The sequence below is a fragment of the Ambystoma mexicanum genome, chromosome 4q (assembly GCF_040938575.1).
Source record: "Ambystoma mexicanum isolate Mex_15411 chromosome 4q, UKY_AmexF1_1, whole genome shotgun sequence".
In the NCBI taxonomy this organism is placed as follows: Eukaryota; Metazoa; Chordata; class Amphibia; order Caudata; family Ambystomatidae; genus Ambystoma; species Ambystoma mexicanum.
Window position 1 is genome coordinate 1250056683 of NC_090928.1, and position 27882 is coordinate 1250084564.

The 27882-nt window shown below is 50.3% G+C and overlaps 1 protein-coding gene across 4 annotated transcripts in view; it reads left to right on the forward strand.

Annotated features, from left to right (window-relative positions):
- Nucleotides 1–27882, forward strand: part of POLH (DNA polymerase eta) — a 156656-nt gene that overhangs the window by 105971 nt on the left and 22803 nt on the right. For 3 of the 4 annotated variants that reach the window (XM_069608831.1, XM_069608832.1, XM_069608830.1), the window contains exon 10: nt 14273–14445. In XM_069608831.1, the coding sequence (XP_069464932.1) occupies nt 14273–14445 (173 nt within the window). Of the gene's footprint in view, nt 1–14272; nt 14446–24832; nt 25054–27882 lie in introns of those variants that run through there. The other variant, XM_069608833.1, reaches the window with a different exon arrangement.

Sequence of the window (27882 nt, forward strand, 5' to 3'; positions counted from 1 at the left end):
AAATTAATAAAAAGGGCCCGGCTCCCCCACCCAAACCTCCTTACCGTGGAAGCCAGAGTCGAGTGAGAGAGGGGGGCGGAGATCCTCCTCTCACATGACGCCGCAACCGGGCTGGGCTTGCATTGATGCAATGTTTTGAGCCCAGCCCGGGTGCTTCTGCCTTCCTCGTCTGCAGTGCACGCTGTGCACAGAGGCAGGCATTAAAAGGAAGCTTTTCTTTTCTTTTTTTTTTTTTTTTATTTGGGGGGGGAATCATATCGCAGTAACTGCAACATGATTATGTATATAAACAGCAAAAGGGCTTATTTTATGCCTTGTAATGGCAACTTTACCCTTTTCTGGGGGATTGTAGTCAGCCCCAGAAATGGAGTCGGTGGGAAATCTAAAAGACAACCCTGTGTCACTGCACTGAAGGTGCTGTGTAACACACAAAAGAGGGGGGGCTACTGAAGTGGTGTACTCCAGAGTCCACAATCACAAAAACAGGTAAAAGACACATGGCAAAACATGGGTAAGAGTGGGGGAAAAGCTCCCACTCTTACCAAGTGAAAAAATAAACTCCAGAAATCCAGCAAAGCTGCTGGGGGACTCACTAGGTAAGGGAAATTAGCCATGAAATGAGAATTCTCCCTAACACTCGTCTGTCTTCCCCCCCCCCCCCCGACTAAGGGACAGGAGGATTTAATCCACTCCTGGATGGATCTCATACCTCTAGTCGGTTAAAAACATCCTAGAGAGACCATCAGCATTTTGGTGGTGACTTTTTGCTCTGTGCTCAATTGAAAAATCAAATCCTTGCAGGCAGATTGACCATCTGAGTAACTTTGGGTTTTCCCCTTTCATTTGCATCAGCCATCTCAAGGCTTGGTGGTCAGTCTGAATGATGAAGGTAGATCCATACAAGTATGGTCTAAACCTCTTAAGTGACCACACAACAGCAAAACATTCACGTTCTATTGTTGCCCATCTTGTCTCAGGATCCTTTAACTTCCTGCTGATGAAACCAATGGGGTGTTCCTTACCTTTCTCATCCAGTTGAGTAAGGACTGCACCTATACCTACATTAAAAGCATCAGTTTGTACAATGGAGGGTTGGTGATAGTCAGGAGCTCTTAGGACTGGAGCTTGACAAAGGGCTTTCTTCAGACCTTCAAAGGCTTGATTGCACTCCTCATTCCACCTGACCTTTTTAGGAAATTTGGGAGAGGAGATGACATTCAAGGGAAAAGCTATGGTCCCATAGTTCTATATGAAGTTCCTGTAATACCCAGTGAGACCTAGGAAGGCTCTCACTTGGGTTTGAGTAGTAGGGGTGGCCCAGTTTTGTACAGCTTGTACTTTGCTAGGCAATGGCCTTATTTCACCTCCTCCTACCTTATGTCCAAGGTAGACCACTGTACTCTGACCAATTTGACATTTATTGCCTTTATGGTCAGATGGGCCTGTTCCAGAGCCTGCAATACATATCCTCGGTGTTCAATATGTTCTTTCCATGTAGGGCTGAACACTGCAATGTCATCCAAGTATGCCATGCAGAAGTCCTCCATCCCATTCAGAACTTTGACCATCCTCTGAAATGTAGCAGGTGCATTCTTTAGTCCAAAAGGCATTCCCTTGAATTGGTAGAGGCCAGCTGGGGTGGAGAATGCAGTTTTCTCCATGGCATGGTCTGTCAGGGCTATTTGCCAATAGCCTGACGTTAGGTCAAATGTGCTGAGGTACTTAGCTGCACCAAGTTTGTCCACCAGCTCACCTGTCCTAGGCAAAGGATGGGCATCAGTCTTTGTGACTGCATTTAGAGCTCTATAGTCCACGCAGAATCTCAACTCTTTGGATCCTGCCTTTGGTACAAGCACAACTGGGCTAGACCATGGGCTAGTAGAGGGCTCTATAACCCCGAGATCAACCATCTTATTGACCTCATTCCTTATATGGGTTCTTGCATTGTCAGACATTCTGTACCCCCTGCTTTTGACAGGCAAACAGTCACCAGTGAGGATATCATGCTGGCCCCAAGGGGTCAAGCCTGGTGAAAGTGAGAACAGGGAGGCAAACTGATTCAACAGTAACTTGCACTCATCCTGCTGGTCAGATGTGAGACTGGAAGAGAGATTACCTCCTTCCACTTGCTCATCTAAAGGTAAGCCTCTGAGGAGGTCAGGCAGAGGTTCACTCTCCTCCTCCTCCTCCTGAGTTGAAGCTAGAAGCAGAGCTCCTATGTCAGGTCTAGAGACATAAGCCTTTAAACGGTTGGTGTGGAAGACTCTGGGAGCCTCCTTAGGATTGCCTAAATCCACCAGATAGTTCACCTCTCCACGTTTACCCAGAACTTTGAAGGGTCCTATCCATTTGTCCTGCAAGGCCCTCTGCCTTGTTGGGACCATAACAAGAACAAGCTGGTCTTGAGAGAACTCAACCATGTTAGCCTTCTGGCCATGCCAATGTTTGACCAGAGCTTGACCAGCCCTCAAGTTATCACTTGCCTCAGCCATCATGTGTGACATTCTCCTCCAGAGACCTATCACAAAGTCAGTCACTCTGACTGGCTTGGGGGAAGGAGCACTCTCCAACCCCTCCTTAATCAGGGCCAATGGACCTCTGACTGGATGGCCATAGAGAAGTTCGAAGGGACTGAATCCTACTCCCTCCTGAGGGACTTCTCTATATGCAAAGAGAAGGCATGGCAGTAGAAGGTCCCGCTTTCTTCTAAGGGGGTCCTCTAAAGCACCTATCATGCTCTTCATAGTTCTGTTAAACCTCTCCACCAACCCATTAGTTTGGGGATGGTGGGCAGTTGAGAACTTGTAGGTCAATCCACCCACAGGTTTTCCACATGGCTTGCATGTAGTGGGACATACAATTTGATCCCCTGTCAGATATCACCTCCTTAGGAAAACCTACTCTGGTAAAAATACCAAGTAGGGCCTTAGCCACAGCCGGAGCCGTAACAGTCCTCATATGTATGGCTTCAGGAAATCTAGTGGCATGATCCACTATAACCAGGATAAACCTGTTGCCTGAAGATGTGGGAGGGTTGAGAGGACCAACAATGTCAATCCCAACCCTCTCAAAAGGAACTCCCACCACTGGGAGAGGTACCAAGGGTGCCACATTCTTGGCTCCACTCTTGCCAGAGGTTTGGGAAATGTGGCAGCTCCTGCAGAATTTGTCTACTTCTGAACCCATTTTAGGCCAGTAGAAGTAAAGGGAGAGCCTTTCCTTGGTCTTCTTAAAACTTATGTGACCAGCCAAAGGTTTCTCGTGGGCTAACTGCAGAAACTGGAGTCAGTTCACTAGAGGTACTACAAGTTTCTTGCAGTCTCCAGGGGTTGACTCAGTCGGTTCACTGTAGATGTAACGTTCACCTGGTTCCCTCGGAGGCGCTGGTCTTGGGCTGGGCGCTGCAAACGTCTTCAAAGTTAGGCGTAGGGTTCGTTTGGCTCCCGGATTTGGCCCCTTACTCACCGAAAGCTTGACCTGCAGAGTGAGGTGTCTGCAAGTGGAAAATCAAGGTATTAGTGGCTGGAAGGATGGGAGAAGTTCCTAGCCCCTCTCTCCCTTTCTCCCCGTGGTACTCAGATGATTGTTGTGCTCACCTTAAGTAAGTGAATGTTGAGCTCTCCATCCTGCGTCTTGTGCAGGGGCGCTGGGTCCAGTTACTTCACTGGATGTGAGTTCCGCCTCTTGATTGCAGAGGGAAGGTGAGAGCGATGCCGCCGTTTTGCTGCACGAGCGTGACTTGTAAGTATTAAAGTTCTCTTTGGATTGCTCTCTTTAAATGTCTTTTTCCTTATGTCTATGTCTTTTGCTTTTAGGATGCTGTCGATGCCAAAGAAGATGCTCTCCCAGATTCGTGGCAGAGAGCGTAACAAGAAGATGGTGAATTCGAAGGCACGTAAGTAGGAAGACTGCTTTAGGGCCGTAGAATGCACCTTAATGTCCCCTTTTGTTTTTACAGGTGCCGGAATGCAGCGCGAACAAAGTTGGAGCAAGCGCAACACAGGTAAGCAGTATTGTAACTGAACGTTACTAACCAATGTTCTTTGTCTTTGCAGGCCCGATGCCGGACGCGGAATGCAGAAAAGAAAACGACTTGGATGCTGCCGATGGCTCGGGTGAGTTGAAGCGCTAACTTTGCCTTTGTCTAACCTGTGCCTTTTGTTTTGCAGGAGCTGCTGAAGATTGAAGATTGGTTCCCAGCAGGTAATTTTCGTAACTACAGGATCCGGAGCTGAAGATTCGCTGGAGCTGACACGGGGAGCGTCCTGCTGCAGATGCAGAATAACGCGAAGCATGTGGTACCAATCGGGTGTGGTTTAAATAGCCCATAGGAGTACTTAGGTGTCTTCTTCCACCGCAGCCGCGCCCAGGTAAAAGAGTTCCTGCTTCCAGAAGAGTTCCAGCCTCAGTGATCCAGGGAGTGGTGCCTGCCCCACCCAGAAAGAAAAGTAGTCCCTGTTAGAAGAGAGTAAAGCATCATCTGGCTGGTAAGTAAGCAGCATGGTCTGCTTCAGGTAGGTTCACCCAAGCACTTTTACACTTGTTATGAGCCTGGCGTTTCCTGTGCCGGGACGAGTCCTTACTATGAGCCTGGCACCACCGGTGCCAGGACAAGGTCCAAAAGGTCCCTATTGGGACTTGCTGGTGCCGATAAGGCATGTTATGAGCCTGTTTCCAAGGGTGTTGGGTAGGTCCTGACTCCTTGAAAGCAGTGGTCATGACAGTAGAAAAGGCCATATTCCCAGTGCAACCTATACTTCCCAGGCTCAGTCCCATTGAGCTGAGAAGCTGCCTGTAGGCGAAGACCTTCAAGGGTAGGACACTCTTTGTCCTTTGCTGAAATCTGCCCTGTTGGGTCCACCTTCTGCCAGTAAAAACTGCCAGCTCAGGATGGTCAATAGGGTCAAGATCTCCTACCAGAATAGGATCTTCTTCTAGATCTGATTCCTCAGTATCTAGCTGAACCATACAGGGTTGAACCTCACACTCCGCCTCAGCTGGTGGAGGAGTCACAGATGTGACTTTGGACAGTCTTGGAGATGTCCTTCTGGGCACAGGAGTGCTTGCTGGTTTCTTGCTGGCAGACTTGGGTTTCCCCTTTGCCTCTTTCTGACCTGCAATAGCAGTAAGTAAGTCCTGTGGACTTGGGTGATGGAGGAAACTATCATGTCCCCAGGAGAGCCTCTCAAGGTTCTCTCCCTTGCAGACCTAGTGAGCTCCTGCTTCCTTCTGCTGGGGAGCCTGGGGTACTAGACACAACTCCAAGAGTTTTAAGGTCATTACCCAGCAGGACCCTCCCAGGTATGTTATTTTGCACACTTACAGGTATTCTGACAGTCCTGTCATTACACTGGATGAGAGCTGGTAATTGGGGGACCATTTCCACAGGGCCTTCAGCTAACTTGGTTGGGTGTTTGGGTGCCTTAGCAACATCCCCTACCTTGAAAAAACATTCATCAACCAAAGGTATGCTGGCTCCAGTGTCTCAGATGGCAGGGGTTTCCTGACCATTCACAAGAACACTATCTTTGTAATACTCTTTAGTATTATCTGGGATTGAGTTATAGACATCTAAGTTCTGTTGTTCCCAAAGACCCAAGGACACTAAAGAAACACTAGCTGAGACTCTCATGGGCTCATCAGCTAGCAACTGAAAGTTTCCACTGGCTATTGGTACTTCATCCGCCTGGGAGAAGGCTAAGGAGACAGTGTTGACCCCTGAAGGTTTACCCTTACATCTGGGATCTCCTTTCACATGGTCAGTTAACCCACAAACAAAGCAGTTCCCAAATGCTCTCTAGGGGGCTTGTTCTGACCTCCATCTGGTTTGGGACCCGATTGGTACACTAGCCTGATTGGGTTTCCCTTGTGGCTTACCCTGGTTATGTTTGGGGCCATCTTTTGGATTGGGGTTATTGGAATTCTCTTTGTTGTCTTTCTTGGGCTGCTTCCCCTCATCCTTTTTCTGAGTAGCCCCAGAATCCTTGTGAGTAGCCCTGTTGGTAACCCACAAGTCAGCAGCCTTAGCTAGCTTCTTAGGATCTATCTCCTTTGAATCAACCAAGTGCTGTCTAAGCTCAGGAGAGCAGACATCAAAAATAGACTCCAACATCACAAGATTCCTCAAACCTTCATAAGTGTTCACTTTGTAACCCTTAACCCAACCATCTAAATTTTTCAAACATTCACACACCCCGGTAGCCCAAGGGGTACCATCATGCTTTTTGAGGGTTCTAAACCTCTTAAGATAGTGGGAAGGGGTCTTCCCAAACCTAGCTATTAATGCTAGTTTCACACACTCCTAATCCTGTTTATCCTCATCCCCTAACTCCATTACAGCATCACTTGCAGCAGGGGGAAGCCTAGAGAAAAGCCAGGGAATCACCTGATTCCCTGAGATACCTTGAATCCCATGATTGTACTCAAACATTGCTAACCAATCCAAAACATCAAGTTTAGTCTCATACATACCAATCCTTTCCTTTGGCATACAGGGTCTCTTAGGGCCGGAAGACCTAGAAGACTCTGGGAGAGAAGCATTTTCTACAGACAATTTCTTCATCTCTAGTTCATGGTTCAGCTCCATTTCTCTGAGCCTCAACTCTTGCTGTCTCATGGCAGTTTGTGCATCAATACGTTTCACTTCCAATTCAAGTCTCATTTTCTCAAGTGCAATAAACTCAGGAGTAAGTGCAGGACCTGTGGGGTCCCTGTGGACAGAGGCCTTTCTGAGCAGGCAAAGGAGTTGTAGAGTTTCCTTCTTCTAAAGTAACACTCTCAGAATCCGAAACATCAGTATCCACATTTGCTAGAGGGGTAGGCCCTTCTGACCCACTCTCCAGACTTTGTTTCCCTATTGTCTTTGCAACCAATTCAGATTTCTTTCCTTTACCAGAGAGACTCCTCTCCCTACACATAGTTCTCAGAACCTCAGCAGTGTAGTTTAAGAGACCCTCTTCAGTGTAGCTTTCCATATTTGACATGATTTCTCAGTTCAATAGAATTGGTGGTGTTAACCTTGTGGTTAGTTGGACCCAAGCAATAGCAGCACTCTAAGTGTAATCACTCTACTTCCAAATCCTCACCGCTGACACCAGTGTTAGGCAGAATCCTGTGCAGTGCCCTTAGGGACCACTACACACAATTAAGACTACAAGTGGCAATACAAGTTTTACCTTTGGTACAAGCCTGTACTACTAGGTTAAAGTGGTAGCAGTAGCAGAGCAGCCAGGCTTATCTCAAGAGTATATGAGCAGTAGCAGAGATTACACAAAGGGACCACAATTACTGTGACTCAAGCAAACACTGACTCAAGGTTTCAGTTAAAAAATATAAGTACATTTAAACCATCTATTATAAACACAACACTTATAATAATTCAAAACCACACGTAAAATACACTACAACCAACCAATTCACTTTGGTACACTCTAACTCAAGGTAAGTACCCTATGTTTTAACAAACCGGTGTTATGAAACAAGACGTTACCGGGAATACACTTGCGATAACTTTTTGACAGTAATGACAGTTCGGTTTTACTAAAGAATCGCGTATCCGTGTCAAGAAATGTTACCGGGGCAAAAACACACTTAGCGCCTGAGTTAACCAGAGAGAGTTGGGGGCAAAAATCCTAGGCAATACTTTTGTCAAGGCAGACAGAATCAGAGAACACTATTTGATGGAATTGAAGAGTCAATAGGCCGGAGCCAGTGTCAAGTGAACCGGGTTCCTGTTGTTGAGGATCACACAGTCGGACAGTTCAAGATTCAACGTTGCCAGAAGTACTTAGATATTGTCAACAGAGGAAGCAAAAGTTATAAGGAGGGGAAAACAAGGCCTTGGAGGCGAAGAAAAGGGGTTCACCTTAATTCCTCAAGCAGAAACAGTACCTTATTCAATGAAGAAGTTGGTGCCACGGCAGTTGTTCCTGTTGGTTTCCTGCAGACCCACGGTTCCTGGAGCTTCGGTGCGAAGGACGTCTGGATGGGTCTGTACCACACAGGGATGAAGCCGGCAGCAGCGACGGTGAATAAAAGGTGCGCTCCTTAAAAACAGGAGAGGCTCTTCAGGTGGCTATCCGGACCACTACAACAGTGTGCAGCGATTTCGACCAAGAAGAGGATCCTCTGGCTGTGGAAGATGAGCTGGTTATCCCCACCAGGCTCAAGGGAAGAAGACTCCGGACTGGATCTTCTCTGGTTGTCGAAGGGTAGATAGCTCAGGACTGCAGCAGGGCTTCACCGGGATGGGGTAGTTTCAGCAGCCGTCTTCTTCGCCGCTTCTCTTCGGTTCCTTGTAGTTCCAGTGGCGGCTCACTTCTAGCACAAGAGACCTGCCTTTTATGCGAAAATCCCCCATTCACACAGCCTGGCTGGCAATCACGCAGCAGAGGGGTTGTCCAGCCCGGACAACCACCTCAGCCAATCATGGCAAAGTGCGACTTGGTTTTCCTAGGATACCCTGTGCAGGGGGGGACTACACCCCTCCCTCACATTCAGCCTACCTGGACACCCAGGCGCCTGGAGGAGGGCTTCTTGGCAGAAGCCTGCCAAAAGACAGTGAACAAAGGAGGCAAACCTGGTTTGCCACGCAAAGTAAAACACAAGGAGGACTTTAACAAAAAGAAATGGCGAATAAACCCGACCAGAGCCAAAAGAAAATGTATTTGGTCAAGCAGGTTTAAGTTCAAGGCTAATATAATAGCCTAAAACAATACCACGTTTATATAATATAATCGCGGTAGAAAAGTTAGGGTAGCTACCCCTGCCACCAGCCAAGTCTAAATGTTAAGAGCGAAACAATGCTCTAGGAGGTACAGATAAAAGGGGATACGGAGTAACCCTTTCCAGTACTCCATGTAAGATGGGGTGTACTGGATCTGTGGTTAAATTACTAAGTAAAGTTAATAGCAACTTTACCCTTTTCTGGGGGACTGTAGTCAGCCCCAGAAATGGAGTCGGTGGGAAGTCTAAAAGACAACCCTGTGTCACTGCACTGAAGGTGCTGTGTAACACACAAAAGAGGGGGGCTACTGAAGTGGTGTACTCCAGAGTCCACAATCACAAAAACAGGTAAAAGACACATGGCAAAACATGGGTAAAAGTGGGGGAAAAGCTCCCACTCTTACCAAGTGAAAAAATAAACTCCAGAAATCCAGCAAAGCTGCGGGGGGGGCTCACTAGGTAAGGGAAATTAGCCATAAAATGAGAATTCTCCCTAACAGCCTCCAGCAGTGTCGTTGGGTAGCAGTTTAGGGCAATCCTTCCTTCTCCCCCTTTCACTCTCTGGTACGCCTCCCCACTATGGGCAACCCGGGTACCTTCTCCATTTTGGGGTTTGCTTGAGTGAGGTGGTATCTGCTCGGTAGCGGTGGTGTTCTCCACGGTATTCTGGTATTCCGTTCTGGATTCAATAGAGTTTGCTGTTCCGCTCGTCTCAGCGCTTCTCTGCTTCTCGACTCCTTCGTTGCAAGCGGGGGATTCATTCCTCCCTCGCGCTCTGTTTGTTGTTGTTAGGGAGATTTATCATTTTTATGCTTCATCCCCTCTCCCAGTGAGACCCCCAGCACTTGTTGCTGGACTTCTGGAGCTTTTTCATTCAATCCTGAATGAGTGGAGCCTTTTTCCACTCATTAACTCTTATGGGCTCTATCTTTTGGAACTCTACTCTTTGTATTTTACCTTTACTATGGAGTCTATTCTTCTCCATCGCTCTAGTTAAAGGCATCTGTATTTTCTCCTCCTTTGAGATTCTTTTCTTTATCCTAGAGTAACTACAGTTCTTAATCTCTCCAAATACTTTAGTCTGAAAGATTGGCGCACACCACCTTAGGTGGAGTGCCAAAGGGATACCTAGTATTCCCCTTTTCTCTGCTCCTGTGACTTTTTAGTTACATAGACAATCACCTAGTTATGGCTGGTGGCAGTGGACATGTGCTACCAACTATTATGTATTTTTGAAACTGCAGGCTATGTTCATATCCACGGTAGTGCACAATAGGGGCACCCAAGTACCAGCTTGGGGCCTCCCTTCTTTTTTCACCATTACTAGCATGGTTGTTTTTTGTTAGCCTTTCTTTTATCCTACTGGAAGGGGGAGGCCTGTGTGTGTGTGTGTGTGTGTGTGTTTTACCTTTGGCAGGAACACTTTGGTATCCCCGCCTAGGCTCCAGAATGTCTGGGCAGGCAGGAAGTGGGGGAGGAGTTTTCCACCCCCCCCCCCCCCCCCCATCCCTTGCCAGCCAGAGTGCCTGACTCCCACAGGGTGTCTGGCTGTCCTGATTGAACAGCCAAATGCTCCTTTCTGTAAAATGCTGTGAGAGATTGCAGAGGAGTGTGTGCTGGAACTGTATAAAAGGTGAGGCTTCTGGAGTGGAAAGCAAGTCGACCACTGGAAGCTGAAGTAAACGAAGAAGACGACCAGAGCCGCCTGCAGACCCTTTGCAACACTGTGAAGCGACCACTGTATTCCTGACCTGTTTTCTATGCGACAAAGGAGCTCTTAAGAGGACGACTCCTTCCCTCTGGCTGGTGGGAACAACCAGTCCCAAGACGCCATTTGATTTGAGCCATCTCCCGAGGCCCTGTGAGTTTCCAGAGCCGTGGAACCCCAATACCAGGAGACCTGCTGCCCATTTCGAGTGCATCGTCGTGGAAAGACCAAATCTGTCCAAATCTTTGCTGAACCCGTAAGGGCACTCCAGAGATCCGATCCAACCCACCCAGATCCCCCTCCCCATCAGAGTGCGGCTAAGAAGATCGACTGGAAGAATCGCGTCCTTTGCGGTTTTCGTGCCTTTTCTGCAGCACCAACAGAGTGACCCGAGAAGTTGATGCAAGTCATGCCAAAATGTCCTCCCTCAAGACTGCTGCTGAGAGATCCCGTCCATTGTCCTACCTTTCGTCATCAGACCAAGGAATCCGGAGGTCGGGTCCAGAGCTGCAACATCGTGAAGCATCCACCACAAACATTTTCTTCCAACCTAAGGTACTGTGGGGGGGGAAAAGGTATTGCTTTCCTGATTCCAGAAAGTCACTCCAGAGCATTGGCGTGCAGGTAGAGGTATCCAGGGCAGCCCCCCCTCTTACCTCTGACTCAAGCCGATGCTTGTGTCCCCTTATCGAGTCCTTCAACAGGGTCTGAAATATTGGTTAAGCCTTCTTGTATCTTCCTTCCTAGAGACTAGAAAGTATCCACAGGAACATTTGATTTCTACTGCTTTGCAAGACTTTTAAGCCCCCTACGAACTGCCTTTTAGCTAGGGTTGCGTTTTGGACATTAAAATACTTGCTGTGCTGTGAAACTGCCTCTAGAGCCTGAAGGATAAGGCCAACCAACTGTTTTGCTTCCCAAAAATCACTGTCTTATTTATGTCTGTATACAGACTAAATACAATTTCCATATGATTTTGTGGGTGGGCGGTATTACCAGTAGAACTGTCAAACTGTGTGTGTTAAATTGTGTGTGTTAAACGAGTATCAACTCAGAAGTGACACTTTGAAAAGTATTGTAAAGTATGCCTATGTGTGTTTATTGTGCCAAGTATTTAACAGTGACTCTTGTGTAAATATAATAAATCTATATTTTAATATACATTTGTCTGATGTGCTTTACTCACTGGGTTCAGTGTACTTACCTACAGCTCACATCTTCCTCTTAAAATAAGCCTGATTGCTCTGCCACTCTACCAAAGTTTCTGAGCAGTACATACTGATATTAAGAGTTGGGAGATCTACAAACCACTGGGATAACTTACTAAAGTCTTACCTCCAAGTGGGACTTGTGGTAGTGTGGCCTAGCAGCCAGGTTTATTTCAAGAAGGGTCAATGTGAGAAGTAGTGGAGTTACGGAGATTCACAGTGACAAGTATTCAAATAAACACTGATACTCAAGGATTCTTGATAAAACAATTATTAATTTGTTTATCAATCATTTAAACAAGACTTCTTCAGAAGGAGCAATATGAAAGCAACACTCAAATACACTTCAGAAATCCTCTCTTAGGTTTCTCAGAATCACTAAAGACCCATTGGGAATGGCACACTGGCAGTTCCTACACCCAGAGGTGACTTAAATAGCTAGGACACTGTGGACATTAATATATTACTGTTACATTCAGCGTAGGCTTTGAGTGTCAAAAGAAAGGTAACGCCTTCCTGGAAGGATAGGTGCAACACAATAACAGATGAGAGGAAAGAAGAGTCCGTCAGGGAACCAGGCTAAACCAATGTCAATGGGCAAAAGTCTATGTAGCTGAAGCACTTCTTGCAGGTGAGTAAAAAGTCTTTGCACAATGTTTTTAGAAGTCTTTGGTGAAAAAGAAGAATCAAATGTAGGGCCACAAGCCGGGAGACTTGTGAAGTAGAAGAGCAAGCAGATATACAGTGAGAGGTAAGTTCTCTCAGACTTTACAGTACCTTTAGGTTGAAGAAAAGATGTAACAGATGACCTCTGTTCCTGTTCAGCTCTGCAGATCCTGTTGTTCCTGGGCCTCAGTCGTGGGGACAAGAGGGAGGACCTCTGGGGACGCCTGCACCACAACAGGACGGTCACCTACGGCAACCGGCAAAATTCAAACTTCAAACAAGTGGCACTTTGGTGTTTCAGCTCCTCGCGGCTACCGCAACACCGTGGTTCCTGGCTGTCGAGATGGGCTTTCCTTGCTCGGGCTCGGTCAGTCCGGCTTCCTGGGAGTCCGGAGGAGCTTCCTGGAGCTCTTGACCAACTTAAAAGCAACTGTTGTTCCTCTCCCTGGAAATTCGATTCCAGCAGCGACTGCATTGTAAATTCAACCAGCTTCAAGAGGATGCCCAGGTGTCTTACTTTGGAGGGGATTGGTCCCACCAGCTCAAGGGGTGAAGTCGTCCTTGCAGGGCTTCTCTGTCGATACGAATTTGGAGCTTCAGCACAGCAGCAGGGCTTCACCGGGCAAACCAACGATCCAGGAGTTGCAGCAGGCGTCCTCTTCAAGTTCTTTTTCGGATTCCTTCGTCCAGTGGTCGACGCTGCCTTCCAAGCCAAAAAGCCTCGCCTTTTATGCAGGTTTCTCCCATTCATTCCAGCCTAGCTGTCAGTCACTCAGCAGGGTGGCTGTCCTTGCCGGACAGCCAGCCAGCCAATCACGTAGGAGTGCATTCCTGTCTCCTAGGAGACTACACAGGGAGTTTGTGGCACCTCCCTCACTTCCTGCCCCCACCAGACACCCTGGAGATAGAGGCGGGTTTCACTCGTGAAGCCCGCCAAAGACAAAACTAACAAAGGGACCAAACCTGGTTTGACGTGCAGAGTAAATCTCAAGAAGGACCAAAACAACAAGAAATGGCGAAAAAAAGAAGACTGGGGCCATTTTGTCAAAAATGGCACCCATGGGTGCTTCACTGTGGCTGCGAGCGCAGCCCGTTGTAAAAATACAATACGTTAGTAAAAAGTAACCAATGCCACCAGCCATTAATTGGGTAAAGGGTTACATAAAATGTTTTACATGAGAAGCTAGACAAAGGGGCTACTAAGTAACCCCTCCAGCAACTTAGTGTAAGCTAGTATGTGCTGGGTCTAGACAGTTACAATATAAAGTCAATTTCACTTTACTGCTCTTGGAAACAGTAGTTAGTCCAAGAGAAGGTATTTAAACCTTGAAAAATCTAAAAGACTTCCCTGTGTCACTGCACTGAAGGTGCTGTGTGACATAATGCAAAAAGATGCCTATGGAGTTTGTCAGACTCCAAAAACCAAAAGAAACACAGAAAACAAATAGAATTAAAAGCACAAAGTCCCAAAGCTCAGCAACAGAGCTGGGGGGTCTCTAAGGTAGAGAGGAATTGGCACATTTATGAGAATTCTCTTCTGTTTTGATGTAAAATGCAATATGTTTGTTTAATGTGTATGCAGTATATAAGGTTTAATTTTAATCATATAACACCTAATTTAAAAATAAAAAGGAAATTCGCCCTTGGTGGTGGGTGTAGGTAAGGGGTCTTTGTTGACTGCAGGTGTTTTGGATTACAACTGCCATCAGCCCCAGCCAGCTTCCTCTGTGATGAGGGATCATCTGAGTCCTACTCCAGGATATCTGGAGACCCACAGATTCAGACCCCTTGTGTAGGGTTTCACCTTCCCTGTCCTCATCACCTGTCCTAATCACCTGTCCGTTTCAATTTTGTGTGACCAAGTAGGTTTTTGAAGACTGTCAAGAGAGAAGGGTTAAAGTTGGTGGTATCTGGTTGTGCCAATGTCATTAATGTCCTCTCTCATCTCCTGTTTTCTCCCAAACAGAACAACCGGGTGGCAAAACAGCTGACCGTGAGCATTCGTGTGCAGGGTGATAAGAGAGCCAACAGCCAGTCGCGCTGCTGTGCCTTGGCACGCTACGAGGCCCAGAAGATCTGCAGCGATGCCTTTATTGTGATGAAGACCTGCAACGCCGCCGGAGCCCACCAGGCTGCCTGGTGAGTTCTCTAATGTTCCGACCTCTCCAAGGTCTTACGTGGCTGTCATGAATGCTGCTGGCTTTACACATTAAGGGAGTTGGTAGCAGACACTATGGGTTCGCACTGTTTAAAGGCAGAATGTGGGCAGCACAGTTCTACACTCTGGAGCTTCAAGAATAAAAGTAGCAATTGTTGTATCTCTCCGGTTCCAATCAGAGTGCCGTGAGACCCCTCCCGCCTACAGACACACGCAGATTCAGCTGTTCTTGGTTCAGGCTCCCCGGTCGCTCTGACGCGGCCAGGAATGCCCCATTTATTTATAATGGACGTGGCGTAATGTAACGTCACTCCACCGCGTGCATGTGCCCTTAAAGGGGCAGCACCACAGCAATGATCTCCAGCAGGAAGTAAATGCAACAATGACCGAAGGTAGCTGCCGCGTAGGAATGTCAGGTTTGTTAGCGTTGGACTGAACATGAGTTGGCCACACCAGGCCAGCCTGCTGCGGTCACCTTCTCGCTGCCAGCACTGTAAAGGTGGCCTTTCCTGGAAGCTGGCTTAGGCAGGGTTGTGTGTTCCCAGGTAACAAAAGGATGTGTGGACTGCGTCAAGGCAGTGTAGCGCCTTCCAGTCACATTACATGCATGTAGGTTCAGTCAGAGTAGGCATTTCACTGTTCTACCTGAACAGAGGCCTAGCAATACCCATAATGCACTTTGATGTGATATGAATAGCTCATATTGGTGTGTGCAGTCAAAAAGTCGAAACAATAAGGTTGAATGTCAATGTTGAAAACAAAATGTCGAAAAAAAGAAAAGTCGAATGTTTTATTTTTTTATTTATGTTTTTTTTGGGTTTGGTTAGTAAAAAAAAAAGGGGTAAAATAAAAAACAAATACAAAAAAGGGAGATTGGGGGGAACCCCCCCCCCCCATTTCGAAAAAAAAACGTAATGAAAAAGAAATTTGACTTTTGTTTTTTTGACATTATTTTTTCTATATTTTCACTTTCGACATTATTACTTTCGATTTTATGACTACAAACCAAATCGGTAAGTCTGACCCCGCCCCACATTTAGGCCATGCCCAGTACTGCTTGGGGCACGGCCCCATGCTACTTGAATCCCTGTATGTAATTGATAATGACATCTTGCCGGTTATGAGAAGGCCTTCCTCACTACATAGGAAAGCCAGAGGCTCCTAAAGTCATCTATTGCTACTGCTGTTTCACAGGCTTATGGTGTGTGTTTGCGTCTCCGCCCTTATTGGGCTGTCAAGCTCCTAATGCACGCGACCACTGGAATAGTAAGTAGATGAAGCTCTGCACGCGGCACCCTGGTCTGCTGGATGGCATTATGGGAACATAGGAATGCCCCACATTTTAAATTGTAAACCTTTCTGATGGTGATTCAGCAAGAAACCCTTTTGAGCAAATAATGGAAGTTGCACTCTGCTGTTTTCATTAGTCACAATATTCCCCCTAACAAAATGTCTGTGAATTGCAAGCCATATACCCGAGTGTGGAGGGCTGCTAATCGGTATGTGAGGCTTTGCAGCTAGGCTCCCGCACTGAGCCATTCAGGGGTGGGCTGCGCGTGCACACAAGAGCTCTGCTTGAGAATAGATTCGGGTGGGGCCTTGGGACAGAGCAGGGCTCTCGCAGGATAGATCCGAGTGGGGCCTTGGGACAGAGCAGGTGGGACAGAGCAGGGCTCTCGCAAGATTGATCATGGTGGGGCCTTGGGACAGAGCAGGGCTTTCGCAGAAAAGATCCAGGTTTTGACAGAGCAGGGCTCTCGCAGGATAGATCTGGGTGGGGCCTTGGGACAGAGCAGGTCTCTGGCAGAATAGATCCCGGTGGGGACAGAGCAAGGCTCTCGCAGAATAGATCCGGGTGGGGCCTTGGGACAGAGCAGGGCTCTCTCAGAATAGATCCGAGTGGGGCCTTGGGACAGAGCAGGGCTCTCGCAGGATAGATCCGGGTGGGGCCCTGGGACAGAGCAGGGCTCTCGCAGAATATATCCGGGGCGTGGGGGCCTTTGGACAGAGCAGGGCTCTCTCAGAATAGATCGGGTGGAGCCTTGGGACAGAGCAGGGCTCAGGCAGAATAGATCCCGGTGGGGACAGAGCAAGGCTCTCTCAGAATAGATCCGGGTGGGGACAGAGCAGGGCTCTCGCAGAATAGATTAGGGTGGGGACAGAGCAGGGCTCTCTCAGAATAGATTAGGGTGGGGACAGAGCAGGGCTCTCTCAGAATAGATTAGGGTGGGGACAGAGCAGGGCTCTCGCAGAATAGATTAGGGTGGGGACAGAGCAGGGCTCTCGCAGAATAGATCCGAGTGGGGACAGAGCAGGACTCTCGCAGAATAGATCCGGGTGGGGCCTTGGGACAGAGCAGGGTTCTAGCAGAATAGATCCGGGTGGGGCCTTGGGACAGAGCAGGTGGGACAGAGCAGGGCTCTCGCAGGATAGATCCGGGTGGGGCCTTGGGACAGAGCAGGGCTCTCTCAGAATAGATCCGGGTGGGGCCTTGGAACAGAGCAGGGCTCTCGCAGGATGGATCCAGGTGGTGACAGAGCAGGGCTCTCGCAGGATAGATCTGGTTGGGGCCTTGGGACAGAGCAGGTCTCTGGCAGAATATATCCGGGTGGGGTCTTGGGACAGAGCAAGGCTCTTGTAGGATAGATCCGGGTGGGGACGGAGCAGGTCTCTCGCAGGATAGATCCGGGTGGGGCCTTGGGACAGAGCCGGGCTCTCGCAGAATAGATCCGGGTGGGGTCTTAGGACAGAGCAGGCCTCTCGCAGGATAGATCAGGTGGTGACAGAGCAGGGCTCTCGCAGGATAGATCTGGGTGGGGCCTTGGGACAGAGCAGGGCTCTCGCAGGATAGATCCGGGTTGGGCCTTGGGACAGAGCCGGGCTCTCGCAGGATAGAGCCGGGTGGGGCCTTGGGACCATGCAGGGCTCTCGCAGGATAGATCCGGGCGGGGCCTTGGGACAGAGCAGGGCTCTGGCAGAATAGATCTGGGTGGGGCCTTGGGACAGAGCAGGGTTCTCGCAGAATAGATCCGGGTGGGGCCTTGGGACAGAGCAGGTGGGACAGAGCAGGGCTCTCGCAGGATAGATCCGGGTGGGGACGGGGCAGGTCTCTGGCAGTATAGATCCGGGTGGGGCCTTGGGACAGAGCAATTGTAAACCTTTCTGATGGTGATTCAGCAAGAAACCCTTTTGAGCAAATAATGGAAGTTGTGCTCTGCTGTTTTCATTAGTCACAATACTCCACCTCCCCCCCCCCCTAACAAAATGTCTGTGAATTGCAAGCCATATACCCGAGTGTGGAGGGCTGCTAATCTGTATGTGAGGCTTTGCAGCCAGGCTCCCGCACTGAGCCATTCAGGGGTGGGCTGCGCGTGCGCACAAGAGCTCTGCTTGAGAATAGATCCGAGTGGGGCCTTCGGACAGAGGGCTCTCGCATGATAGATCCGGGTGGGGCCCTGGAACAGAGCAGGGCTCTCGCAGAATATATCCGGGGGCGGTGGGGGCCTTGGGACAGAGCAGGGCTCTCGCAGGATTGATCATGGTGGGGCCTTGGGAGAGAGCAGGGCTCTCGCAGAAAAGATCCAGGTGGTGACAGAGCAGGGCTCTCGCAGGATAGATCTGGGTGGGGCCTTGGGACAGAGCAGGTCTCTGGCAGAATAGATCCCGGTGGGGACAGCAAGGCTCTGGCAGAATAGATCCGGGTGGGGACAGAGCAGGACTCTCGCAGAATAGATCCGGGTGGGGCCTTGGGACAGCAGGGCTCAGGCAGAATAGATCCCGGTGGGGACAGAGCAGGGCTCTCGCAGAATAGATCCGGGTGGGGACAGAGCAGGGCTCTCGCAGAATAGATCCGGGTGGGGACAGAGCAGGGCTCTCAGAATAGATTAGGGTGGGGACAGAGCAGGGCTCTCTCAGAATAGATTAGGGTGGGGACAGAGCAGGGCTCTCGCAGAATAGATTAGGGTGGGGACAGAGCAGGACTCTCGCAGAATAGATCCGGGTGAGGACAGAGCAGGACTCTCGCAGAATAGATCCGGGTGGGGACAGAGCAGGACTCTCGCAGAATAGATCCGGGTGGGGCCTTGGGACAGAGCAGGGTTCTAGCAGAATATATCCGGGTGGGGCCTTGGGACAGAGCAGGTGGGACAGAGCAGGGCTCTCGCAGGATAGATCCGGGTGGGGCCTTGAGACAGAGCAGGGCTCTCTCAGAATAGATCCGGGCGGGGCCTTGGAACAGAGCAGGGCTCTCGCAGGATGGATCCAGGTGGTGACAGAGCAGGGCTCTCGCAGGATAGATCTGGGTGGGGCCTTGGGACAGAGCAGGTCTCTGGCAGAATATATCCGGGTGGGGTCTTGGGACAGAGCAGGGCTCTCGTAGGATAGATCTGGGTGGGGACGTAGCAGGTCTCTGGCAGGATAGATCCGGGTGGGGTCTTGGGACAGAGCAAGGCTCTTGTAGGATAGATCCGGGTGGGGACGGAGCAGGTCTCTCGCAGGATAGATCCGGGTGGGGCCTTGGGACAGAGCCGGGCTCTCGCAGAATAGATCCGGGTGGGGCCTTAGGACAGAGCAGGCCTCTCGCAGGATAGATCCAGGTGGTGACAGAGCAGGGCTCTCGCAGGATAGATCTGGGTGGGGCCTTGGGACAGAGCAGGGCTCTCGTAGGATAGATCTGGGTGGGGACGGAGCAGGTCTCTGGCAGGATAGATCCGGGTGGGGCCTTGGGACAGAGCAAGGCTCTCGCAGGATAGATCCGGGTGGGGCCTTGGGACAGAGCCGGGCTCTCGCAGAATAGATCCGGGTGGGGCCTTGGGACCATGCAGGGCTCTCGCAGGATAGATCCGGGCGGGGCCTTGGGACAGAGTAGGGCTCTGGCAGAATAGACCTGGGTGGGGCCTTGGGACAGAGCAGGGTTCTCGCAGAATAGATCCGGGTGGGGCCTTGGGACAGAGCAGGTGGGACAGAGCAGGTCTCTGGCAGTATAGATCCGGGTGGGGCCTTGGGACAGAGCAATTGTAAACCTTTCTGATGGTGATTCAGCAAGAAACCCTTTTGAGCAAATAATGGAAGTTGTGCTCTGCTGTTTTCATTAGTCAAAATACTCCACCCCCCCCCTAACAAAATGTCTGTGAATTGCAAGCCATATACCCGAGTGTGGAGGGCTGCTAATCTGTATGTGAGGCTTTGCAGCCAGGCTCCTGCACTGAGCCATTCAGGGGTGGGCTGCGCCTGCACACAAGAGCTCTGCTTGAGAATAGATCCGAGTGGGGCCTTGGGACAGAGCAGGGCTCTCGCATGATAGATCCGGGTGGGGCCCTGGAACAGAGCAGGGCTCTCGCAGAATATATCCGGGGGCGGTGGGGGCCTTGGGACAGAGCATGGCTCTCGCAGGATTGGTCATGGTGGGGCCTTGGGAGAGAGCAGGGCTCTCGCAGAAAAGATCCAGGTGGTGACAGAGCAGGGCTCTCGCAGGATAGATCTGGGTGGGGCCTTGGGACAGAGCAGGTCTCTGGCAGAATAGATCCCGGTGGGGACAGAGCAAGGCTCTGGCAGAATAGATCCGGGTGGGGACAGAGCAGGACTCTCGCAGAATAGATCCGGGTGGGGCCTTGGGACAGCAGGGCTCTCGCAGGATAGATCTGGGTGGGGACAGAGCAGGTCTCTGGCAGGATAGATCCGGGTGGGGCCTTGGGACGGAGCAGGTCTCTGGCAGGATAGATCCGGGTGGGGCCTTGGGACAGAGCCGGGCTCTCGCAGGATAGATCCGGGTGGGGCCTTGGGACAGAGCCGGGCTCTCGCAGAATAGATCCGGGTGGGGCCTTGGGACAGAGCAGGGCTCTCGCAGGATAGATCCGGGTGGGGACGGAGCAGGGCTCTGGCAGGATAGATCCGGGCGGGGCCTTGGGACAGAGCAGGGCTCTGGCAGAATAGATCTGGGTGGGGCCTTGGGACAGAGCAGGGCTCTCGCAGGATAGATCCGGGTGGGGCCTTGGGACAGAGCAGGGCTCTCGCAGGATAGATCTGGGTGGGGCCTTGGGACAGAGCAGGGCTCTCGCAGGATAGATCCGGGTGGGGCCTTGGGGACAGAGCAGGGCTCTCGTAGGATAGATCCGGGATGGGCCTTGGGACAGAGCAGGGCTCTCGCAGGATAGATCCGGGTGGGGCCTTGGGACAGAGCAGGGCTCTCACAGGATAGGGTGGGGACAGAGCAGGTCTCTGGCAGGATAGATCCGGCTGGGGCCTTGGGACAGAGCAGGTCTCTGGCAGGATAGATCCGGCTGGGGCCTTGGGACAGAGCAGGTCTCTGGCAGAATAGATCCGGGTGGGGCCTTGGGACAGAGCAGGGCTCTGGCAGGATAGATCCGGGTGGGGACGGAGCAGGGCTCTGGCAGGATAGATCCGGGTGGGGCCTTGGGACAGAGCAGGGCTCTCGCAGGATAGATCCGGGTGGGGAGGGAGCTAATCTCTGGCAGAATAGATCCGGGTGGGGTCTTGGGACAGAGCAGGGCTCTGGCAGAATAGATCCGGGTGGGGCCTTGGGACAGAGCAGGGCTCTCGCAGGATAGATCCGGGTGGGGCCTTGGGACAGAGCAGGTCTCTGGCAGAATAGATCCGGGTGGGGCCTTGGGACAGAGCAGGGCTCTCGCAGGATAGATCCGGGTGGGGCCTTGGGACAGAGCAGGGCTCTCGTAGGATAGATCCGGGTGGGGCCTTGGGACAGAGCAGGGCTCTCGCAGGATAGATCCGGGTGGGACAGAGCAGGGCTCTCGTAGGATAGATCCGGGTGGGGCCTTGGGACAGAGCAAGGCTCTCGCAGGATAGATCCGGGTGGGACAGAGCAGGGCTCTCGTAGGATAGATCCGGGATGGGCCTTGGGACAGAGCAAGGCTCTCGCAGTATAGATCGGGTGGGGCCTTGGGACAGAGCAGGGCTCTCGCAGGATAGATCCGGGTGGGGCCTTGGGACAGAGCAGGTCTCTGGCAGAATAGATCCGGGTGGGGCCTTGGGACAGAGCAGGGCTCTCGCAGGATAGATCCGGGTGGGGCCTTGGGACAGAGCAGGTCTCTGGCAGAATAGATCCGGGTGGGGCCTTGGGACAGAGCAGGGCTCTCGCAGGATAGATCCGGGTGGGGCCTTGGGACAGAGCAGGTCTCTGGCAGAATAGATCCGGGTGGGGCCTTGGGACAGAGCAGGGCCCTCGCAAGACAAGCGTTCCCAGGACGCTGCTCTGCCTTGTTCCAGTCCAATTCCTATGCTGAACACGACCAGATGAAATAGTTGTTTTTGTTGTGGGGGGTGGCATTTCACACGCCTTTAGCTGGGTTGACACCAAGACCTCTGCGCTCCATCCAGCTCTTGTCTAAGAAGAGACTGGAGCATTCACCAGAAGACTCGACTCTGGGGAAAGGTGGAGCGCTGTCGGACCCGGCGGAGGGCTGTTGGCGCAGGAGGCAGGACAGACCCTGGCAGTGCCTGGTGGTGTCTCTTCCACTCTGAGGCTCCAGGGCAGTGAGTGTTAGCAGGAGTCCTCCCAGTCGCTGCCTCTGACCGGGAAGCTTCTGGTCACCAGATCAGAGTTACGATGGCAGCTTAGTGGCTGCGCAAAACCACCCTCAAAAATAGGAAAGCAGGGATAGAGGTAGTGTTGCTGGTTCCCGTTGGAGAGGTATGATGTAGTGATATGAATAGTTTACATATACATTGTACGGTAATAACCTACATTTAACGAATCCTCAAATGTGCACTTTGGCCACTAGATGGCAGTGCAGTTCAGCAGATGTTTCCCCATGGGTCAAAGCAGAAATAACTAATAGATTCAAATACTAGTATTTACTAAGAATGATCGTAGTGTGATTATATTTGTATGACCGTTTTAATACTAGATATACTTTCCTAAAAGTAAAACAATTAGTTGTATTATGTATTTTTTCAATAATAATCATAATAAGTATATTTTTGTAATCAAGAGCCACTCACCAATATAGCGCATGGAGTAGGGGGCTGGTCAAAGGTGAAGAGCCCCATATGTCGATCTATGTTAACGTTGATTTTCAGAAATGAACACTGAGCCTTTCATTACACACGCTAGAAACTCGTCACTGGTGGGAGGGGGAGGGGCTCAACGTGTCTTATCACCTGGAATTCTAGCCCTGGAGCCCAAGGGATGAAGGAAGGGCCCCTCAGCGGTGCTAGACAGTATTTCTCTCCTGCACAGGTTGCTGGTGGGGTGCTCCAGTTGAGGCCTGCAGGAGCTGGGATTACTCGCGGGGCAGCTCTCGTGGTTCTCCAGTGAGAGATGCTGCACCGGTCTGGTCCTCCAACAGTGGAGCATTCTGTAGGGCGCCACCCCCGCCTTCCAGCTCCCCGTCTCCCTCTAATCTTCCTTCTCCCCGTCCTCCTGGAATCTCTAGTTCTGGGCCTTCTGGAGTTCGTGTCCAGTGGCTGCCTCCCAGGCTCCTGCAACACGCTGCTCTATTCAGACTCTTGCTCCGTCAGACTCGTCGCCTGCGCCCATTGAGCAGACACCAGCTCTGGGCAGGCACTGCCCTCAACACTGAGGAAAGCCTCGGCGGTGCTGCAGCACACAGCAAAGTGCACATGCGTTATTCACACAGGCGCTTCATCCAGTAACTGTCACCCAAGGGAAGTGTCAGAGGTGGACATTAGACCCCCGTCTACCGATCCCATGATCCAGTTTCAGCCAGACACACAAACCGTGTACCATGTGACGTGGACAGTCGCACACTGCAGTACCATGTGACAAATAGCGTCCCCACACCTGCCAAAACCCATGGCTTCCCCACCGACCCCTGCCCCCATCTTCCCCATCGAGACACTTCATTCACAGCATTTTCTCATGGGTGGCGTTGTGCTTTTGTGATATTCAGTGTATAGGTATCCTGTTTTTTAATTTTTTTTTTTTTTTACCGCAATTATTTTACCACATTTTTTTTTAGCATAATGCAGTGGTTGAGTGAGGCAACATCGAATGGGGACAGGGCGTGTGAGGGGGAGGGGTCTCCCACAGTGACGTTGCTAGGTGAGGGTCTGGGGGGCCCGGCCCCCACACTGAAATCCTCGGCCCCACGTTGTGCCCCCCACCTCAGCCGGGAGATTACTAATTAGAGACCCCCCCTCCCAAATTCTTCCTGATTCCTAGACGGTGTGCCCTTTGGCTTTCCAACGAAAATGATTACAATAATCAAACCTCTTTAAAGGAATGGTTCGGTCAGAAATTTTTATTGTTCCTACGGGTCGGCCATGTGTTTTTAAGCCTAAGTCGGTCGATATTCGAAAAATTTCCTATGGACCTTACCTGAGTTTTCGTCCATTAAACACACGCGAAAACAGGCAGCAGGGCGCTGCCATTTTGTGATAATCCTATCACTTGCTGCATCGCCCTGTGTGACCTGCTTTTGCGGCACTAAATCATATCCCCCGCCCCTGAGCCTGTCATCAGCAGACTCGTACCGCCCATTTCCCAACGCCAAAGCACGTATCGTGTCAACAATCGCTGTGCCTCAGCTAATGACGTGTCACCATGGAAATGGCAGGACGCCTCTTTACTCAATAAGTATAAACGGACCGTTTGACAACACACAGCAGCAGATTTTCGATTCCATTCCTCTCTCTGTGTTACTTTGAGTATTCTGTGACTCGTTTCTGTGCTGTGGTCAGCTACCTTCGCCGCTTGTAGCCCATGTGAACACCTGTACCATCGCTATAAAATATTTTACTTTAACACACAATGGCTACAATAATGCCCTACATGTACGAGCCCGAGTATACAGAGGAGGAACTACTGGAAAGGGAAACATGCGAAAACGATGGGGCTTCGGACGGCAGTTGGCAGGACGAATCAACGGATGAAGACACTGGACCTAGTCGCATGGACGGTGTTTCCACCTGGTGCACATGCAATCCGGTGCGAGCTAATGCCAACCGAGGAGGAGAACTGCTGCTGCTGTGAAAACTCGGGATGCGTGGCCTACATTTTTGGAAGGCGAGCCACGGCCGCAATGCATCACCCAGCTGCCAGACTTCAGGGCAGCCTACCTCACACGGTCCGTGTTGAGGATAATGATGGTGCTTATGCACAAACTTTGCGCAACTGTTCGTCCTTGTAATCCGAGTAACGAGTAAGTATACTCTGGTTGTGATGCCACTACTATTTCATGGTCGTCTCCTATATTCAAAATTACATCTGCATATCATTGTAACGCATGAAAGTCGTTCAATAGTGTGCAGTGTCTAGATAGCATTTGTCCGAGCAGAATGCCATTAGTTACAAGAATTGTCATTGACAACAGAGGTTTGATAAACTTATCTTGGTCATTTAAAAACAGTTTGTATCATTCTTTTTCACAGGTGGTACAGGCTGGTGGCCTATCGTTCCTTTACATGGTGGCTTCATGGGAGGCTTGGACACCGCGTTCGAAGAGTAATACCCGCCTGTGCCGTTGGTGCCATAAGACAAACTTTCCCCAGTGACAGCGGTCAGTACAGGGTATTTTCCTTCACTGTGCTGCAACCTGACCTGAAGTTTTGTATTTTTGTGCCATCAAAATTAGAAACAAAATAAAACACAACATATATTTTAACAACGGTTGTTTCGATTTTTTAAATGAATCAAGTGTGTCTCCATTCAAGACTCTTCCTGTGCCTTATCTGCACGCCCATCGGCCCATCCACCCCCTCCCCCCCCCCCCCCCCTATCAAAGGATGTTCGCACCAGGGGATGAGCGCTGCCACGGTCTGCTGTCAGGGGCTATAACGGCCAAGGTGCCAAATACCATGTACACTTCAAAAGGTATCCCACACCCAGTGGCCACTGCTCACATGGCCTCCTCAGACCCCGTGTCTCTAGGCAGGCCTCCCCTGAAGCAGGCCGCACCCCTGCAATCCACATAAGTGTGTCTCCATTCAGCATAGTTCCGGTGCCTTGTCTGCACGTCCCCGACCATCCATCCCACCCCCCTCTATCAAAGGCAGTTCGCACCAGGGGATGAGCGCTGCCACGGTCTGCTGTCAGGGGCTATAACGGCCAAGGTGCCAAATACCATGTACACTTCAAAAGGTATCCCACGCCCAGTGGCCATTGCTCACATGGCCTCCTCAGACCCTGTGTCTCCAGGCAGGCCTCCCGTGAAGCAGGCCACGCCCCTGCAAACCACATAATACCACGACATATACACGTCATTCATTCACAAACACACCCCTGTTTCTAATACTTTATAAACCACTTCATATGTCTCATGAGAACATCTTTGGGCTTCGCAAGTCAACTCCCGAACGTGCTACCTGAGAACCACTGAGATCGATGCTAATCTGCTCGTCGTCGTGCTATCTGAACTTCTATGACCGCTTCGAGAAAACTCGTCAGTGTGCTACCTGTGGCCATCTACCTGTTCTCCTGCCACAAACTACTCGGCTTGCTGAATCTAACTGTTTGTTGGTCAAGGTAAGGCCATGTATCCTAGTCATATTTCGTTCATTTTTAAATTTCTATCTCTTTGCGAGTACTCAATAGTGCTATGTTCATTGGTCTCATTGCTATTGACTTGAGTTTCAAATGTTATGCTATCAATAGATCTATTTATTTTCATCTGTGTCAATTGTCATCGAATTGCATCCTTTGCGGGTCCTGTCTATAATATAAGCATGTTTACTTTCCGTGCAAGACAGTACATCCAAGGGACTAGTCACATGTCCAGAGTTTAGTCACATCATTTATTAATTTGTGAAAGTTATGCAAATACTAAACCGCACACGATGAACTGGTAGTTTTCAGCGACCAAAACAAACCTTGCATTGAACATTGTATGGTTCATTTACTTTTTTATCACTTTTTATTCATCAAGAATTTATAATAATGTTATTTACTTTTCAGAGTTTTCAGCAATGCCTGCCTGTTCGATTAGCGGTTGCCCTTCGAAGACCCATGTTAAATCTGAAGGCCCTACAATGCATGTATTCCCTAAGACACTCGATCGGATAAGAGAATGGGTCCGATATTGCGGATATGCACCGTCAGAGCTTGAAAGTAGAGTCCAACAAGTCTTTGAGGACAAGAGGGGTGATCGATACCGCATCTGCAGCCGGCACTTTCCCTCGAACATGTACGCCACATCCTGGGTAACAAAGAATAAACGGGGAACGACACGAAAATTGCTCACAAACGCTATTCCCACTCTATTCGTCCACATTCCGCCACTGGTGAGTCAAGTGTCCGGATTTCACTTTAGGCCTTGCGGTAGTGTGTAGGTGGCCAAATGGATTAATTGATTTCTGATGTTTGTTAATCTGCTTAGAATCACATGCTGTGCATAGGTCCGACATCCAGTGGTCACTGCGGAGTATTGCATTTTATTTTTCGTAGTCGAAAAGGGACGTCGACAAGGCGTGTCTGAAATACTATCCCTATAGTGACGTGCGTTGTACCCACAATCCCTCACACGTCGAGGTCCCTCAGATTGTTTTTTTCCGCCCAGCTACTGGTCGCCTTTATGCGGAGCTCCTCGAGAGACATTGCAGATTTCATCTCCTCGACCCTTGGTCGTTTTCCTATTTAAAATATAACATATCGATCCCTCCCTCGACGCAGTTGTGAAGCTGTCTCCGCAGAGCAAGATCTTCGACGGAGGGGACGAGCGGAGGAGATCCTTCGGCGTTGCCGAACACGTGGCCTGGCCTCGCAGGCCAAATACAGTAGGGAGAGTGGGGTCGTGGGACATCTCTGGTTCTTTTCTGAGAATGCCTTTCCTTTTCCCCTTCCTTTCCCCTGGGGTCGTTACCACGATTTATTGCCTCGGCTATGGAGAGGACACCTGTCATGATCTCTGCTTCCAAAAGATCAGGACTTGCCCGACTCCCTTGGAAGCAGACCCATAACCCCGGTTCCGAGTGCCAGCCAGTCCCAATTGGGACCTTTTGGACCCTGTCCTGGCGCCAGTGGCACCAGGCTCATGAAGATGCCCAGTCCCAGCGCTGGAAGCACCGGGCTCATAATGCTTGGGTGGACTTACCTGCAGCAGACCATGCTGCTTACTTACCTGCCAGTTGAACCCCTGATCCTCTTCTGTTTGGGACTACTTTTCCTGTTGGGTGGGGCAGGAGCCACTCCCTAGGTTCAGAACACTGGAACTCTTCTGGAAAGCAGGAACTCTTTTCTTACCTAGGCGTGGCTGTGGAAGGAGACACCTAAGCACTACAGGAGGCTTTTTAAACCACACCCGATGGATGAATCTTGCTTTGCGTTATTCTGCATTCTCTGCAGCAGAACGCTCATCGTGTCTTGTGTCTTCTGCTTCTGATCCTGGGCCTAAGGGAACAAAGGCTTACCAACCTGGAATCCAGTCTTCAGCAGCACCTGTAAAGACAAAGAAAGAACAGGTTAGCACTACGGTCTTCAGTGGCAG